Source organism: Oncorhynchus masou, chromosome 17 (genome assembly GCF_036934945.1).
Source record: "Oncorhynchus masou masou isolate Uvic2021 chromosome 17, UVic_Omas_1.1, whole genome shotgun sequence".
In the NCBI taxonomy this organism is placed as follows: domain Eukaryota; kingdom Metazoa; phylum Chordata; class Actinopteri; order Salmoniformes; family Salmonidae; genus Oncorhynchus; species Oncorhynchus masou.
In genome coordinates this window covers 12960409-12980514 of record NC_088228.1, presented here as the reverse complement: position 1 = coordinate 12980514, position 20106 = coordinate 12960409, and the positions used below count along the sequence as shown (strand labels likewise).

The 20106-nt window shown below is 43.2% G+C and overlaps 1 protein-coding gene and 1 long non-coding RNA gene across 3 annotated transcripts in view; one reads left to right on the top strand and one right to left on the bottom strand.

The window, feature by feature from the left end:
- Window positions 1-399: 399 nt before the first annotated feature.
- LOC135558515 (uncharacterized) lies at window positions 400-12041 on the bottom strand. The gene is made up of 3 exons (XR_010458370.1): window positions 11973-12041; window positions 11425-11499; window positions 400-570 (listed from the first exon to the last, which is right to left on the bottom strand). It is a non-coding gene; the product is annotated as an uncharacterized LOC135558515 (long non-coding RNA).
- The window catches only part of LOC135558514 (small conductance calcium-activated potassium channel protein 2-like), a 43653-nt gene continuing 32465 nt past the window's right edge, over window positions 8919-20106 (top strand). Inside the window, exon 1 of one of the 2 annotated variants that reach the window (XM_064992372.1) lies at window positions 8919-10131. In XM_064992372.1, coding sequence (XP_064848444.1) covers window positions 8968-10131 — 1164 coding nt within the window. In that variant the 5' untranslated portion in view covers window positions 8919-8967. Of the gene's footprint in view, window positions 10132-12987; window positions 13022-20106 lie in introns of those variants that run through there. The other variant, XM_064992374.1, reaches the window with a different exon arrangement.

The following is a 20106-nucleotide window of genomic DNA, read 5'->3' as shown; positions in this document are numbered from 1 at the left end:
AGCCTAAAACCCCAAACAGCAAGCAATGCAGGTGTAGAAGCACGGTGGTAAGGAAAAACTCCCAAGAAAGGCCAAAACCTAGGAAGAAACCTAGAGAGGAACCAGGCTATGTGGGGTGGCCAGTCCTCTTCTGGCTGTGCCGGGTGGAGATTATAACAGAACATGGCCAAGATGTTCAAATGTTCATAAATGACCAGCATGGTCGAATAATAATAAGGCAGAACAGTTGAAACTGGAGCAGCAGCACGGCCAGGTGGACTGGGGACAGCAAGGAGTCATCATGTCAGGTAGTCCTGGGGCATGGTCCTAGGGCTCAGGTCCTCCGAGAGAGAGAAAGAAAGAGAATTAGAGAGAGCATATGTGGGGTGGCCAGTCCTCTTCCGGCTGTGCCTAGTGGAGATTATAACAGAACATGGCCAAGATGTTCAAATGTTCATAAATGACCAGCATGGTCGAATAATAATAAGGTAGAACAGTTGAAACTGGAGCAGCAGCACAGCCAGGTGGACTGGGGACAGCAAGGAGTCATCATGTCAAGTAGTCCTGGGGCATGGTCCTAGGGCTCAGGTCCTCCGAGAGAGAGAAGGAGAGAATTAGAGAACGCACACTTAGATTCACACAGGACACCGAATTGGACAGGAGAAGTACTCCAGATATAACAAACTGACCCCAGCCCCCCGACACATAAACTACTGCAGCATAAATACTGGAGGCTGAGACAGGAGGGGTCTCTATTCTCTTCTCCTGATTCTACTATTCTCCTCTCCTGATTCTACTACTCTCCTCTCCTGATTCTACTACTCTCCTCTCCTGATTCTACTATTCTCCTCTCCTGATTATACTATTCTCTTCTCCTGATTCTACTACTCTCCTCTCATGATTCTACTACTCTCTTCTCCTGATTCTACTACTCTCCTCTCCTGATTCTACTACTCTCTACTACTCTCTTCTCCTGATTCTACAACTCTCGACGACTCTCTTCTCCTGATTCTACTACTCTCCTCTCCTGATTCTACTACTCTCTTCTCCTGATTCTACAACTCTACTCTCCTCTCCTGATTCTACTTCTCTGATTCTCCTGATTCTACTACTCTCTTCTCCTGATTCTACAACTCTCGATTCTACTCTCTCCTCTCCTGATTCTACTACTCTCCTCTCCTGATTCTACTACTCTCTTCTCTTCTACTACTCTCCTCTCCTGATTCTACTACTCTCGACAACTCTCCTCTCCTGATTACTAATTACTACTCTCCTCTCCTGATTCTACTGCTCTCCTCTCCTGATTCTACTACTCTCCTCTCCTGATTCTACTACTCTCGACGACTCTCTTCTCCTGATTCTACTACACTCTTCTCTTGATTCTACTATTCTCTACTACTCTCTTCTCTTGATTCTACTACTCTCTTCTACTATTCTCCTGTAGTAGAGATTCTACTACTCTCTTCTACTCTCCTCTCCTGATTCTACTGCTCTCCTCTCCTGATTCTACTACTCTCTACTACTCTCTTCTCCTGATTCTACAACTCTCGACGACTCTCAACGACTCTCTTCTCATGATTCTACTACTCTCTACTAATTCTACTACTCTCCTCTCCTGATTCTACTACTCTCGACTACTCTCTTCTCATGATTCTACTACTCTCTTCTCCTGATTCTACTACTCTCTTCTCCTGATTCTACTACTCTCTACTAATTCTACTACTCTCCTCTCCTGATTCTACTATTCTCCTGACAACTACTATTCTCCTGATTCTCTCTGATTCTACTGATTCTACTACTCTCCTCTCCTGATTCTACTATTCTACTACTCTCTTCTCCTGATTCTACTACTCTCTGATTCTACTACGACTCTCTTCTCCTGATTCTACTACTCTTCTCTGATTCTACTATCTCTACTACTCTCTTCTCCTGATTCTACTACTCTCTACTCCTGATTCTACTACTCTCTTCTCCTGATTCTACTACTCTCTTCTCTGATTCTACTACTCTCTTCTACTGATTCTCCTGTAGTAGACTCTCAACGACTCTCTTCTCATGATTCTACTACTCTACTTCTACTCTCCTCTCCTGATTCTACTCTCTTCTCCTGATTCTACTACTCTCTTCTCCTGATTCTACTACTCTCTTCTCTCTACTACTCTCTCATGATTCTACCTCTCCTGATTCTACTATTCTCTACTCTCCTGATTCTACTACTTCTCTTCTCCTGATTCTACTACTCTCCTCTCCTGATTCTACTACTCTCTTCTCCTGATTCTACTGCTCTCCTCTCCTGATTCTACTACTCTCTATTCTACTCTCTCCTCTCCTGATTCTACTGCTCTCCTCTCCTGATTCTACTCTCTCCTCTCCTGATTCTACTGCTCTCTCTCTCATGATTCTACTACTCTCCTGATTCTACTGTAATTCTAGATTCTACTACTCTCCTCTCCTGATTCTACTGCTCTCCTCTCCTGATTCTACTATTCTCCTCTCCTGATTCTACTGCTCTCCTCTCCTGATTCTACTACTCTCCTCTCCTGATTCTACTACTCTCCTCTGATTCTACTGCTCTCTCTCTGACTGATTCTTCTGATTCTACTCTCTCCTAATTCTACTATTCTACTATTCTCCTCTCCTGATTCTACTACTGATTCTACTCTCCTCTCCTGATTCTACTACTCTCCTCTCCTGATTCTACTCTCTCCTCTCCTGATTCTACTACTCTCCTTCTCCTGATTCTACTACTCTCCTTCTCTGATTCTACTACTCTCTTCTCCTGATTCTACTGCTCTCCTCTCCTGATTCTACCGCTCTCCTCTCCTGATTCTACTACTCTCCTGATTCTACTGCTCTTCTCCTGATTCTACTGCTCTCTGTAGTCTTCTGATTCTACTCTCTGACTCTCTCATGATTCTACTGCTCTCCTCTCCTGATATTCTCCTTCTACTCCTCTCTCTGATTCTACTACTCTCTTCTCTGATTCTCTCTCTCCTGATTCTACTGCTCTCCTCTCCTGATTCTACTGCTCTCCTCTCCTGATTCTACTACTCTCCTCTCCTGATTCTACTACTCTCCTCTCCTGATTCTACTGCTCTCCTCTCCTCCTGATTCTACTGCTCCTCTCCTGATTCTACTGCTCTCCTCTCCTGATTCTACTGCTCTCCTCTCCTGATTCTACTGCTCTCCTCTCCTGATTCTACTACTCTCCTCTCCTGATTCTACTGCTCTCCTCTCCTGATTCTACTGCTCTCCTCTCCTGATTCTACTGCTCTCTCTCCTGATTTCTGCTCTCCTCTCCTGATTCTACTGCTCTCCTCTCCTGATTCTACTACTCTCTACTACTCTCTTCTCCTGATTCTACAACTCTCGACAACTCTCACTGACTCCTTCTCATGATTCTACTACTCTCTACTGATTCTACTACTCTCCTCTCCTGATTCTACTACTCTCATGATTCTACTACTCTCTACTACTCTCTTCTCCTGATTCTACTACTCTACTAATTCTACTACTCTCCTCTCCTGATTCTACTGCTCTCTCCTGATTCTACTACTCTCCTTCTCCTGATTCTACTACTCTCTCTCTACTGATTCTACTGCTCTCTCCTCTCCTGATTCTACTACTCTCTATCCTGATTCTACTACTCTCCTCTCCTGATTCTACTATTCTCTACTACTCTCTTTTCCTGATTCTACAACTACGAATTCTCAACGACTCTCCTCTCCTGATTCTACTACTCTCGACTACTCTCTTCTCCTGATTCTACTACTCTCGACGACTCTCTTCTCCTGATTCTACTACACTCTTCTCTTGATTCTACTATTCTCTACTACTCTCTTCTCCTGATTCTACTACTCTCTACTCCTGATTCTACTACTCTCTACTATTCTCTACTCCTGATTCTACTACTCTCTTCTTCTGATTCTACTACTCTCTTCTCTTGATTCTACTACTCTCTTCTACTATTCTCCTGTAGTAGAGATTCTACTACTCTCTTCTACTCTCCTCTCCTGATTCTACTGCTCTCCTCTCCTGATTCTACTACTCTCCCTCATGATTCTACTGCTCTCCTCTCCTGATTCTACTATTCTACTCTCCTGATTCTACTACTCTCCCTCCATGATTCTACTACTCTCCTCTCCTGATTCTACTGCTCTCCTTTCCTGATTCTACTGCTCTCCTCTCCTGATTCTACTACTCTCCTCTCCTGATTCTACTACTCTCCTCTCCTAATTCTGCTAGTCTCCTCTCCTGATTCTACTGCTCTCCTCTCCTGATTCTACTGCTCTACTCTCCTGATTCTACTGCTCTCCTCTCCTGATTCTACTGCTCTCCTCTCCTGATTCTACTGCTCTCCTCTCATGATTCTACTGCTCTCCTCTCCTGATTCTACTACTCTCCTGTAGTAGAGATTCTACTATTCTCCTCTCCTGATTCTGCTGCTTTCCTCTCCTGATTCTACTATTCTCCTCTCCTGATTCTACTGCTCTCCTCTCCTGATTCTACTGCTCTCCTCTCCTGATTCTACTACTCTCCCTCATGATTCTACTGCTCTCCTCTACTGATTCTACTGCACTCTTCTCCTGATTCTACTATTCTCCTCTCCTGATTCTACTACTCTCCCTCATGATTCTACTACTCTCCTCTCCTGATTCTACTGCTCTCCTCTCCTGATTCTACTACTCTCCTCTCCTGATTCTATTCTACTACTCTCCTCTCTCACTATCTCTACTCTCTCCTCTCCTGATTCTACTGCTCTCCTCTCCTGATTCTACCGCTCTCCTCTCCTGATTCTACCGCTCTCCTCTCCTGATTCTACCGCTCTCCTCTCCTGATTCTACCGCTCTCCTCTCCTGATTCTACCGCTCTCCTCTCTTCTGATTCTACTACTCTCCTCTCCTGATTCTACTGCTCTCCTCTCCTGATTCTACTGCTCTCCTGTAGTAGAGATTCTAATACTCTCCTCTCATGATTCTACTGCTCTCCTCTCCTGATTCTACTACTCTCCTCTCCTGATTCTACTACTCTCCCTCATGATTCTACTGCTCTCCTCTCCTGATTCTACTGCTCTCCTCTCCTGATTCTGCTGCTCTCCTCTCCTGATTCTACTGCTCTCCTCTCCTGATTCTACTACTCTCCTCTTCTGATTCTACTACTCTCCTCTCCTGATTCTACTGCTCTCCTCTCCTGATTCTACTGCTCTCCTCTCCTGATTCTACTGCTCTCCTCTCCTGATTCTACTGCTCTCCTCTCCTGATTCTACTGCTCTCCTCTCTTGATTCTACTGCTCTCCTCTCCTGATTATACTGCTCTCCTCTCCTGATTATACTGCTCTCCTCTCCTGATTATACCTCTCTCCTCTCCTGATTATACTGCTCTCCTCTCCTGATTATACTGCTCTCCTCTCCTGATTCTACTACTCTCTACTACTCTCTTCTCCTGATTCTACAACTCTCGACAACTCTCAACGACTCTCTTCTCATGATTCTACTACTCTCTACTAAATCTACTACTCTCCTCTCCTGATTCTACTACTCTCGACGACTCTCTTCTCCTGATTCTACTACTCTACTAATTCTACTACTCTCCTCTCCTGATTCTACTGCTCTCTACTAATTCTACTACTCTCCTCTCCTGATTCTACTGCTCTCCTCTCCTGATTCTACTGCTCTCCTCTCCTGATTCTACTGCTCTCCTATCCTGATTATACTTCTCTCCTCTCCTGATTCTACTATTCTCTACTACTCTCTTCTCCTGATTCTACAACTCTCGACGACTCTCAACGACTCTCTTCTCATGATTCTACTACTCTCTACTAATTCTACTACTCTCCTCTCCTGATTCTACTACTCTCGACTACTCTCTTCTCATGATTCTACTACTCTCTTCTCCTGATTCTCCTACTCTCTACTAATTCTACTACTCTCCTCTCCTGATTCTACTACTCTCGACGACTCTCTTCTCCTGATTCTACTACTCTCTACTAATTCTACTACTCTCCTCTCCTGATTCTACTACTCTCGACTACTCTCTTCTCCTGATTCTACTACTCTCTTCTCCTGATTCTACTACTCTCTTCTCTTGATTCTACTATTCTCTATACTACTCTCTTCTCCTGATTCTACTACTCTCTACTATTCTCTACTCCTGATTCTACTACTCTCTTCTACTATTCTCCTGTAGTAGAGATTCTACTACTCTCTTCTACTCTCCTCTTCTAATTCTACTGCTCTCCTCTCCTGATTCTACTACTCTCCCTCATGATTCTACTGCTCTCCTCACCTGATTCTACTGCACTCCTCTCCTGATTCTACTGCTCTCCTCTCCTGATTCTACTGCTCTCCTCTCCTGATTCTACTACTCTCCTCTCCTGATTCTACTGCTCTCCTCTCCTGATTCTACTAATCTCCTCTCCTGATTCTACTGCTCTCCTCTCCTGATTCTACTGCTCTCCTCTCCTGATTCTACTGCTCTCCTCTCCTGATTCTACTGCTCTCCTCTCCTGATTCTACTATTCTCCTCTCCTGATTCTACTGCTCTCCTGGTGCTCTTTTAATAGTGCGATCTTACACAGGCAGGAGACCAAGTCTTAAGAGCACTCTGATCTCAAATGCAATCTTTATTACAGAATGCAATAGCATACCTACAGTACAGGTTATACATATATTTGATGTGAATTGATAGATCAATACAACATTACTATTTCCTCTGTATCCTTGTAGTTTTATCCTATACCTTACATCATGGGGGGCTTCATTTTGTTGTCTTTGACCACATCACCAGATATTTTCTATCTCGCTACTGTTCAAAATAATATTTTATTTTTTGTTATTGTATCTTACCCTCCTTTTTCTCCCCAATTTCTAACATCTTTTCTCTAACCTGCACCTGCTCTTATTACGTACAACGTCTTCACTCTCACTGAGAAATCTTCATCGCTGCATTGCTCTGGCTTCGTCTTTCTTCTTCTTTTACTGTAATTACATTCTTCTTATCTGCTTCCTGTGTTACATGTAACCCCTTCACTTCCCCTCATGCATGTTCTCTACACTATCATTTATGTGTTATTGGGCTTTCGCAGTATTTCTTACGGGATGTCACACAATATACTTCCTAACGCAAATGGCCAAGCTAAAAGGGATGGGTATTGGGATGTGGGCCTTGTACAAGAGGAATTAAATAGGCATGGCAATCTTTTGTTTTTTCTAGAGAGAGAGAGAGGGTGGGAGGAGAGGAGTGTGTGAGTGTGTGAGTGTGTGAGTGAGTGAGTGAGTGAGTGAGTGAGTGAGTGAGTGTGTGTGCGTGTTTGGGTATGCGCACGCTTCTGCTTGTGTGTGTGTGTGTGTGCTCATGTTCGTGGACTTTTGAGTTTGTGTAAGAGTTGTAAAGTTTGATTTCATTATTTATGTGGCAGCAGTGACATTGCTTCCCAAACCAGCAAATGAAACTCCATCTTGCCAAGGAACCCACACAGGTCACAACGACCAATTACTTAATGAGAATGGTCAGGTTTCTAATGTTCCGAATTCCTGCAGTCTTCCACAGGAGCTATAAAACAGTGTAAGCAAGCCTTCCCTCAACTATTGAAGGAAAGAGTCCACATCTGCAGTCTGAGCCCCATGAAAACTCACAATGGTTGACACAGCTTTGGAAGGTATTGCTTATTATTAAGAAGTACTCCTAATGTATGATGGAACAAGTTGTCTCCTTCTCTCTTGCCCGCCCACTCAGCCTCTACATAAACTGTCAAAATGTCATTTTGAGTATTATGAAAAGTTAGGCCTATAGGCTATGGTCAGTTTTATTTTGAAATGTGTTTTTCCCCTTCAAAATAGATAGCTGATCAACAACCCCATCCCTTTCTGTCGTATCACTGGTCATTCACAGACCATTTGGGGTTTCAGCCTCCCCCTTTCCACTCTCCTTGAGTGCTGTCCTTCAGCTAGTTGACACGGTCTATTTTTGTCGCTTGCTCATAGCTAACTCTCAGAACCCTGGACAGCGCTCCCCCTGTCTCTGCCCCGCCTCGCCCTCGCCCTCCTTCGGATCTGCCAGCAGGTTGTCTCATAATGGTATACACAACACATCCTACCATGCTACCAGACAACAAAATGCTTTTATATCATTATGCTTTGTGTGTAACGCAATACGAAGGTGTTTTATATAGCCGTTGTGACCACCTCTGGTTACACATTTAGTTGTGTTCGACTATGCAGGCAGTGCATGCTAGATCATAACGAATTCTTCTGCCTGGTAATCCAAAACCATGTCTAGTCTTGATTCAATATTGAACACTGAACTGCAATTCTCAAGTATTATAACAAAGGAGGATTTTTGACGATTATTTAAAACAATTTCTCGAATGGACTATGTGGACCATGTGTAAACAAAGATGATGGTGCGTAAAGTTGGGTTTGGTGTCATGGGTTTTATTAGAGAATATTATTAGGCCTTTCATGTCATGCTTATATTGAATTATTGAATGTGGGGATGTATAGAAAACTCGTATTATAGACCTATAAACTATCGTAGTGATACAACCGAGTAAGTGGTAATGGTACGATGTTTAAGGGGCACATTTGGTAGAGACTATAAAAGAAGATTCAATTGGAGAGAAAGTGATTGTCTGCATGGTTGTTGTGGCAACAGTGGAAAGTCAATAGTCAAGATCCAATGCGTTAATAAACGATTGGCCTTATACTGTGTGGATCACTTTCATCCCTATTTCGCAATCGCATCAAATATGATAAATATATTGGCGTATTGTTTTCGTTAAGAATATCCTCTAACCTGTGTGCATATTTGGTTACCAATATTCTAACGAAGGCGGTGTTTTGTCCGTAAGGTGGCGTTTTAATGCAGGTCCTGGTCAAACCTACCAATGAGACGAGTCGGCTCTATTCTGCTGGGACTGATCGCAATGAACGGGTGTCGGAGCTATACAAGGCAAACGAGCAACCACAGCAAGACTCGGCTTTTAAGGGGATGCGGCATCGATACGCGGGAGCTGTCTATCAGCACCAAATCCCCGACGAAGAGCAAGGCAGCGCGCAGAGCCGAGACCCAAACCCAGTCTCTCCAGTTTTCAGTCTGCCGCCCCCTCCTCCGTCTTTCAGAGAGCGTTCAACTACCACCTCACACTACCAGAACCACGAACTGCCTTGTCTGAGTCAACCCTCTCGGAGAGGTATCCATGCCTGTCAGCCGCAGCACAGCGAACCCCCACCTCTGACAAACTACGACATCGCCCAGCGACCGTCACACCGGGTCTGTGAACCCGACGGGCAGCCAGCGCACCTGAAGCAGAACCTTTGGGCCGCAGTCGGCTCGCAGCCGCAGTCGGAACAGCCTGTTAGTCAGAGCTGCCACTGCAGTTTTTCCGAGAAGGCGAACCTTTCTCACCAGCGCCAGCCCCTCACTCACCCGCCGCAGCCCTCCCTATCTTTGCCGCCGCCGCCAACGTCGTCCTCTTTGCTGTTTTTGCAGGAATCTAATCGCGGGGAACATTTTCAAAGCAGTGCCAATTACCAACAGGCGAGCATCGTGGAACACTGCAGGGGAGGAGAAGGAGGAGGAGGGTACCGAGACCAGAAGCAGTTGTTGCAGCAACACTGTCAAAGACTCCGACACAGGGACCCCTCCCCTGAAGCAATCCGAGCAAACTCGCAGAAAGGGCGCACAGTAAATGTATGTGAGTCAATCGAGGCTAATCGGCGAGCATTCGAGTCCCAGGCTCAGGACCTGCAGCAGCTACAGCAAAAGCCACTATTGCGAGCTCAACAACAGCTACTGGTGGGGAGCAGCTTGCCTATCAACTACTGCGCCAACGGCTCAGGAGAGGTATGTAGGAATAACCAGGCATCACTGCTGCAACAGCATCAGCAGCAGCAAGACGCACTGGGGCTATGTCCCCAGCGTCCGCAGCACTGTGACCAAGACTGCAATAAGCCGGGGCAAACGAACCAAGCCAATCAGTCGCAACAACATTGCCGCGACTCCCGTGTAAATCCACCAACGCAGCCGTACGGGGGGAACTCGTCTGCGACTGGCAGTAGCAGCAAGAGCAGCCCTAACTACGGCTCCAGCTATCACCTGTGGCCGGAGAGCCCGCATAAGGGAGAAGAGCGGATACTAATCGATCATTATCAGGTACATTTCTAATTTGCTCATGCACCGTTGAGATGTAATAATTAGGGTCTGAGAAAGCTGTAACCTGTAAATTGACTTTAACCTATAACGTTTCTAGTCCATGGCCACGCCTGCCACATAGTTTTTTTATATAACAGCGCTGTATGTGGGTTATTTGTATGGATGGATACATTAGTTATATGTTTCACAGGTAACGTTACTAAGGATCTATGTAACTGTGCTACTGCTTCTTCACAAATCACTCATGTAACCTATGACACCCCCGCACGAACAGCGCACACACACACACACACACACACACACACACACACACACACACACACACACACACACACACACACACACACACACACACACACACACACACACACACACACACACACACACACACACACACCTGTTCCATGTTGCAGGAACAGCGAGTATTTTTTTGCGTGTTGAAAAAATGTAATCTGTTCTCTCGCAGTCGGAGATAACTGTCTGTTGCATCTTCACAGTAGGCTTCTCTCTCCTGTTACACGTTTTGGCATAGTGCCACAGTTATGACAACACGTATTGTGTTTAAGCACCTTACCATAGTCCCGTTTTTCATTGGATGCTTTGTACTGCAATGTACAAACTAATGAAAGGTTTGGATACACATACTGTGAAAAGCTAACCCATGACATAACATCCATGTAGCCTTACAGTGAGTTCAGGCTGGAAAATAAATGCCAAAATATCTTTGCATCAGAGGTTGTGCTATTGGAAGTAATATCATTATTTTATTTAAATATGGCTTTAAATCATTTAAAAAATGTCCCTCTTGTGAATTTATATAGCTTTTACATTCAACTATAGATTTTCATATTGTGTATGCATTCTCACTCATCATAAAATGACCAGAATCAAAATGATTACAACTATTTTTGAATGACTTACATTATACAATCATATTAAAAGCTTTTCTAGTCTATCAGACATGTTAACAACTACTGCAAGTATTCTGATAGACTCACATACTTATCTATTCATGTTTCCCTCGAGCTTCCTGCTTCAATCTTATTGACTTGCCCTTAATGAGGTTGGCTCCACTGTTTTGAAATCCCTTAAACAAAACAATTGTGACAGCGCAAGACAGATAAAGTGTATACAATTACAGCATCCTGCACCTCACCCCGAAACTCAATAGCTGATCCATATTGATGGCAGTCTGATATTGTGTCCAGCCTCAATAACATTGGTGTTTTGAAAGGTACCTTGCTGGTCCCATTGTGAGCCTTGTGTAAGTACTCTTTAATTCTTTCTACTTACTGGTATAGAGGTGTCCCCTTGGACAGGACAGTGGCTCCGGCTGCTGACTGGCTCCTGTTGCCAGCCTGTATACCTCTAAAGGGAAGATGGGGTCACGTGTGTCATCAGCAGGATGGGTGGAGAGATGAAGGAGAAAGCTATTACACATTTACAGTAAAGCCTTTGTACTTCTCCTGACACACTGGTTATAATCACCCTATATGAGCTATAGGAGGTCAATACTGTATATGTCACCGTGCCACTGCCACCAACTTGATACCGTGTGACATATTGCTTGTATTTATATCGAGGCTATGCTGCTGTGTTTGCACCTTGTTGGCTTTTGCTTTTTTGCTCAGTTTTTTATGTGTTGTTTTCTTTAAAAAAACAGAATCTTATCAAGACGAGTTGTTTTCCAAGAGTAGTCTAATCAAGTCTATCACTATTAGTGCAGTATTAATGTTGGGTATGTGATTAGACTTAGTTAATACAATTATGTGATTCAAGAGCCTGTCATGTCGACAGATCCCCTATTTTGTTATGATTAGCGGTGCTGTTGAGGCTCCAACCTTTGCCAGAAGAAACGGATTTGTTGATTAAACTTCCTCTATCGGTCATCACCACACCTCTTGTATCAGTCATCACCAGGCCTCTTGTAACAGTCATCACCAGGCCTCTTGTAACAGTCATCACCAGGCCTCTTGTATCAGTCATCACCAGGCCTCTTGTATCAGTCATCACCAGGCCTCTTGTATCAGTCATCACCAGGCCTCTTGTATCAGTCATCACCAGGCCTCTTGTATCAGTCATCACCAGGCCTCTTGTATCAGTCATCACCAGGCCTCTTGTATCAGTCATCACCAGGCCTCTTGTATCAGTCATCACCAGGCCTCTTGTATCAGTCATCACCAGGCCTCTTGTATCAGTCATCACCAGGCCTCTTGTATCAGTCATCACCAGTCATCACCAGGCCTCTTGTATCAGTCATCACCAGGCCTCTTGTATCAGTCATCACCAGGCCTCTTGTATCAGTCATCACCAGGCCTCTTGTAACAGTCATCACCAGGCCTCTTGTAACAGTCATCACCAGGCCTCTTGTAACAGTCATCACCAGGCCTCTTGTATCAGTCATCACCAGGCCTCTTGTATCAGTCATCACCAGGCCTCTTGTATCAGTCATCACCAGGCCTCTTGTATCAGTCATCACCAGGCCTCTTGTATCAGTCATCACCAGGCCTCTTGTATCAGTCATCACCAGGCCTCTTGTATCAGTCATCACCAGGCCTCTTGTATCAGTCATCACCAGGCCTCTTGTATCCTTCACCAGTCATCACCAGGCCTCTTGTACAAGGCCCTTTGTTTTAGCTCCATTAGGCGTGCAACGTCGTGCATGTTTCCATTGGTTACCTTCCTGTCCTCAAGCTCAGCGCAGCCAACACCTTGTAAGTAAACATACATCAATGAACAAGCATCACCCTCCTTCATTAACAGGGGTGGAACCCGGGCCACATCCTGTATGCTGGGAGTGAATGGCACGATCTCTGATAACACATTCACATTGTATTGGGGAGGTGGGTGGGAAACACCATTTTCCTCTGCATCCGGCATGAAGGAGGGAGTGAGTACTAACCTAAAGGCCTTCGCTAATTTATTGTGGTTTTTCCCATTTTTTTGTTCTGCATTTAAGTGCTGCTACTCTACGCTTGCTCACTGAAATAGATTTGTGTTTCCATATTTGTTGCTATGGTGAGGAAAACCTGGCACTGTATATCTAGGCCTCTCTATGGCATTGTATATCTAGGCCTCTCTATGGCATTGCCTACGTACAGAGAATGAAGGGAAAAATGCCCTCCAAGGTTTGACATACATTGTACACTCATATTGCTCGCACACACAGACACACACACACACACACACACACACACTGGGCGACTGCTAGGGTCCTAATAGGAGATGGCTTCTTATCCGCTCAACAGTTCACATGGCTCTGTTGCGTTTCATCTGAGTGATTTTGCACAAGAAGAGGTGTATTGAATTACGTGCAGAGTCCAGTTAGATACAAAGAGTGGGGGGTTTCCTCAATAGCCCAAAGCAGTACAGCCGTAGCCCGCCATCACTCTATATGTAAGATATTTTTGCTCTGGTTACCCAAGTGCAATTTGTCTCGTGTATGTTTGACCTCTGCTGCTTGTTCCGTGTATATTTGACCTCTGCTAGTTGTTCCGTGTATATTTGACCTCTGCTAGTTGTTCCGTGTATATTTGACCTCTGCTAGTTGTCCTGTGTATATTTGACCTCTGCTAGTTGTCCTGTGTATATTTGACCTCTGCTAGGTGTCCTGTGTATATTTGACCTCTGCTAGTTGTCCTGTGTATATTTGACCTCTGATTCTTGTTTCCTGTTTTTAATACATGTTGTAACCTGACATTATTCTTCAGTTTCTATTTTGTATTTACATGTTTTACTGTGTACACACAATCGCCATAGCACATTGCGTAACAAATGACCCAGGTTCATTTATGGTCATTTTTTGTGCAATCGTAGCCAAGTTAAGTCAACCACATAATGTATCACAGCCATGCATATGCTTGGTGGCTAATTATGTAATTGATCTTGCCTACGTCCTGTGCTAGGGCCATGATCAGTGGTCAGGAACTGGGAGAGTATGAATAATGGCACTGCAATTTGATATTGATCATTCATCATGAGATAGAGACTGGAAGAACTTATCAGTGGGATGTGTTTCATTACATCTGCCATAGTGAAACCGTACCAGTTGGCAGGTGTTTCTGAAAAATTATTTTAACACTAGTTCATATTAAAGCAAATTGCAATTCACTGTAATACACTAAGATTGAATGAGATAGAATACTGTACGTCTCATTTCATACTACTGTGCCTCTTACACTAAATCAACTCACGGTTCCTTGACTGCACTAAAATATGCGTGTCTGAAAGCATCTCTCACCGTTGTGAATTACATTGAGCCCAGTTAGTGCATGTGTACTGTAGCGTGGTGCCGTTGTGCGGCTACCCAGGCACTGTATTCCACCCCTTCGGTTTGAAGTCTTAACCTTAACTTAAGCTAAGCTCCTGGTGCCCGAAGGTTCTGATTTGACTGGAGACCACTTCATTTTCTTCCGTATCAAACATAATGCTGCTGTTGTAAACCTCACCAAAAACCCTTGGGCAGATCAATACATATTCTGTGTAAAACAAAAGGTGCAGTCGAGTTTTCATGCTCAAACTGCCTTGAACCACTGTTTACAAAGGATACGAATATGAGTTTGTAACATTTCCACAGAGACCTGTGGAAGTAGGAGGATATTTAAACCCCTTTCACACTGAAATATGTATATTGGCTGTTTCTGCCTTGGACTTATTATACAGACTGGGCATGGTGTGGTATTTATCGGAATTTATACAAAGCAAGGAGAAGTATTCAGAATGCAAAGAATAGTTACATATTTGTGTACCCATCAGAGAACAAATGCACAAGACATGCCATTGTAATGAGTATCACAATGGTGAATCATTGTTTGCATAGTGTTAAAACCATTGTTCTTACTTGCACATAATTCGAATGGGACTCTGTCGATCCACAGTCTCAGTTGATTGAAGCATTGCAGTACAGTATGATTTCATTAGTGCCGGTATATGTTTAGGCGATTGAATTGGATGGAGCATGGCGCTTGCAATGCCAGGATAGTGGGTTTGATTCCCGGGACCACCTGTAGGTAAATAAAAAGTATGCAAGCATGACTAAGTCTGCTAAATGGAACATGTTATGTTACGTATATAATTGTGTTTGTATGCGCCTGTGTGTGCATGTGTGCATGCGAGATAGAGAAATGCAGAGAGAGGCAGAGTGTAGGCTACTTGTGTGTGGGAGGGTGTTAGCAGAGGTGCAAGTGCCCCCACAGATTTGTCCTGTTTTTTATTTATTTTTCAGATGTTGAATTAATTACTAAACTTCTTTTTTAGGCCCAGTTTTTATCAAAATGTTTAGTGAAAAATATTTGTCAGTGGTATTTTTTGGAAGGGGCACACTGACTGGACCAGTAAGTGGTTCCTTCCAAGGTGCACCACAGAGCAAAGATATGCTAGATAGGACACTAGATAGGACACTAGATACTCCAGTGCGCTCAGACTGTATTGTCACAGATAGTATGATGGGACAGATATTTTGGCCGACATTCTGGACATTTTCTCATCAATGGAACATTTGTTCTTAAAACAGTTTTCTGTTCCCAAAACTAGAATCTGTTATGAGTGGACAAGTTTTGTAGGCTTTACCCTTTGCTAAAAAATAAAATAAAATTGCATTGCTTAGAAGGATTGCAAAGGCAAAATGAGTTATTGCACATGCTTACTTCACAGAGTAGGCGTTCTCAAACAGAAACATGTATGCTAGAACGTGCCAATCGGATCTCGCTAGCTCGTGCTTGGCTCTGCCTACCTCCTTGCTTGTTCTGCCCACTATTTGCTCCCATTGGAAATGACAGGCTGTGGTCAATCTTTGTTAAAAAATCTTTGGTATCGTCAGTGGAGGAGGAGAGAAAGTGTCGAGTTACACACAGCGTTTGATTTGATTTTAGCTGCCAGTGATGGGCCTCACAGAAGGTATGTTTGTAAATTTAAGCTATGTACCCTATGATTCCTTCTTGATGAATAAATAAAACACTCATAACTAGCTACCGAGCATTTTCAGGTTTCAATCAAGTTAGAGTAGCTTGTCTAACTATCTTAGCTGGCATGCCTGCTGGCAATGTTGCTCGACTTTAGAAAATACTAATTGTATTTAATTCTTGGGTTATGATAAATTATAAACTGGGTGGTTTGAGCCCTGAATGCTGATTGTCTGACAGCCGTGGTATATCAGACCGTATACCACGGGTATGACAATATTTATTTTTACAGTTCTAATTAAGTTGGTATACAGTTTATAATAGCAATAAGGCACCTCGGGGGTTTGTGATATATGGCCAATATACCACGGCTAAGAGCTGTATCCAGGCATTCCGCTTTGCGTCGCACTTAAGAACAGCCCTTAGCCGTGGTATATTGGCCATATACCACACCCCCTCGGGCCTTATTGCTTAACTATACTAGTGTGTCAGTTGTACTAAACTCCTAAGGCATAACATTTTCAACAAAGAATTAGGCATGAAGATTATGGCTCTAGGTTGCAGGAAAAAACTGTTTCCAACCTCACGTACTTCATACATGGGTGCATGATCCCCCTGGGTGTTAGCATACCATTGTCATCTCCATGCCACGATCTTCCCTTAAATGCGTTAAGGGCATATGGATTCTATTGCTCCCTACCGTCTGTTGAAATGCCCGTTTCCTCCACAAAGATACTGGGATGCATTTAATGTGTCTTATGGAAGATTCTCCCTCCGAGTGTCACGATCGTCGTAGTGAGGAGACCAAAGCGCAGCGTGGTTTGAATACATACTTTTAATGAATTACGAAAAAACACGAAGTACACTAAACAAACAAAATAACAAAACGACCGTGACCACTATCAAAACTGAGTGCTAACATGAAACATCACATAGACAATAACCCACAAACCACAATACAAAACAGGATACCTAAATATGGTTCCCAATCAGAGACAACGACAGACACCTGCCACTGATTGAGAACCACATCAGCCTTAACCACATAGAAACAGACTAACTAGACATGCAACATAGAATGCCCACTCATATCACACCCTGACCAAACAAAACATAGAAACAAACAACTCAAATAATGGTCAGAGTGTGACACTGAGTTCGAACAACAACCTCCATATGCATCTCTGGTCATGTTGTCACAAAGAGGAGGGATTTCCAACATGATTCCTCGTGGTGATGTTAATAGCTACAGTGGCTTGCACAACTATTCACCCCCCCTTGGCATTTTTCCTATTTTGTTGCCTTACAACCTGGAATTAAAACTGATTTTTGGGGGGTGGGTTGTATCATTTGATTTACAGAACATGCATACCACTTTGAAGATGCAACATCATTTTTATTGTGAAACAAACAAGAAATAAGACAAAAAAACAGAACTTGAGCGTGCATAACTATTCATCCCCCCCAAAGTCAATACTTTGTAAAGCCACCTTTTGCAGCAATTACAGCTGCAAGTCTCTTGGGGTATGTCTCTATAAGCTTGGCACATCTAGCCACTGGGATTTTTGCCCATTCTTCAAGGCAAAACTGCTCCAGGTCCTTCAAGTTGGATGGGTTCTGTGGTGTACAGCAATCTTTAAATCATACCACATATTCTCAATTGGATTGAGGTCTGGGCTTTGACAAGGCTATTCCAAGACATTTAAATGTTTCCCCTTAAACCACTCAAGTGTTGCTTTAGCAGTATGCTTAGGGTCATTGTCCTGCTGGAAGTTGAACCTCTGTCCTAGTCTCAAATCTCTGGAAGACTGAAACAGGTTTCCCTCAAGAATTTCCCTTCATTTAGCACCATCCATCATTCCTTCAATTCTGACCAGTTTCCCAGTCCCTGCCAATGAAAAACATCCCCACAGCATGATGCTGCCACCACCATGCTTCACTGTGGGGATGGTGTTCTTGGGGTGATGCGTGGTGTTGGGTTTGCGCCAGACATAGCTTTTTCCTTGATGGCCAAAAAGCTACATTTTAATTTCATCTGATCAGAGTACCTTCTTCCATATGTTTGGGGAGTCTCCCACATACCTTTTGGTGAACACCAAACGTGTTTGCTGATTTTTTTCTTTAAGCAATGGCTTTTTTCTGGCCACTCTTCCATAAAGCCCAGCTCTGTGGAGTGTACGGCTTAAAGTCGTCCTATGGACAGATACTCCAATCTCCACTGTGGAGATTAAACAAGTCATTTTTTTCATTTCACTTCACCAATTTGGACTATTTTGTCTATGTCCATTACATGAACTCCAAATGAAAATCCATTTAAATTACAGGTTGTAATGCAACAAAATAGGAAAAACGCCAAGGGGGATGAATACTTTTGCAAGGCACTGCATGTAGTTTGATATACAGTACCAGTCAAAAGTTTGGACACACCTACTCATTCAATGGTTTTTCTTTATTTGTACTATTTTCTACATTGTAGAGTAGTGAAGATATCAAAACTATGAAATAACACATATGGAATCATGTAGTAACCAAAAAAGTTTTAAACAAATCAAAATATATTTTAAATTTGAGATTCTTCAAAGTAGCCACTGTTTGCCTTGATGACAGCTTTGCACACTCTTGGCATTCTCTCAACCAGCTTCATGAGGTAGTCACCTGGAATGCATTTCAATTAACAGGTGTGGCTTAATTTGTGGAATTTCTTTCCTTTTCTTTAATGCGTTTGAGACAATCACTTGTGTTGGAAGGGGTGGTATACAGAAGATAGCCCTATTTGGTAAAAGACCAAGTCCATATTATGGCAAGAACAGCTCAAATAAGCACCTCCAGGCTGTGTTAGGGTTATTTGACAAAGAAGGAGAGTGATGGAGTGCTACATCAGATGACCTGGCCTCCACAATCACCCGACATCAACCCAATTGAGATGGTTTGGGATGAGTTGGACCATGAAGGAAGGAAAAGCAGCCAACAAGTGCTCAGCATATGTGGAAAAGCATTCCTCATGAAGCTGGTTGAGAGAATACTAAGAGTGTGCAAAGCTGTCATCGAGGCCAAGGGTGGATACTTTGAAGATTCTAAAATATAAGATATATTTTGATTTGTTTAACACTTTTTGGGGGGTTATTACATGATTCCATATGTGTTATTACATAGTTGTGATGTCTTCAATATTATTCTACAATGTAGAAATTGTCAAAATAAAGAAAAACCCTTGAATGAGTAGGTGTCCAAACTTTTGACCGGTACTGCGTGTTGTTATTGTAGACACACACACAATGTTCATAGCTATGTAGTTTGATATGCTGGTTTAAACACACATGATGATGATGTTCATCGCTAAGTAGTCACTACGTAGTTTGATTATCACGGTGAGCAGTCAGTGTAGCTATAGACATTTCCATCGCTAAGGCCTTGTTGTGTAACACTAAAACAAGTATAGATGAGAAGAATATGGAACCTCCCCTCTCTTAGGGCTTTCTGATTCTTAACCCCTTTAATAGACTCCCTCACGAGTCCTTTTGTCACTGTGCCAGCTTATTTTGGAACCCTTTCATGGCTAGTTCCAGTGTCCATTTCATAACCGCCTCCATCCTATTTCTCTCTTTTCTCTTCTCAAGTGAAAAACCTTTTTAAATAATAAATGTACACTAAAGGAGCCCGAGGGCATTAAAAACAGCAGCAATTAATTGTATTACAATTAAAAACACATCATAGAAGCAAACTATATCTGGCCACTGTGAGCGCAGTTCCCAGAACTGTGTAGAAAGTCGTACGTAATTGCCGGGCATTGGGAGAACCCTATGGAGAATATAGGGATTCTATTATATTTGGGCCTCCCAAAATCAAAACAACACAGGTTGTGCGAGTAGTATAGTGTGTTAGTGTACTGACTGTAAGTGTCTGGGCAGTGCAGGGAGGGGAGGGGGGGTTCTACTGGGTGCTGCCTGAGTCAGAGTGTAACGGCTTTCGTCTGGTGGAAGAGAAGCGGACCAAAATGCAGCGTGGTGGTTATTCATGTTCTTTAATAAATTAACTCGACATGAAATAACTAAACAAAAAACAATAAATGTGTGAA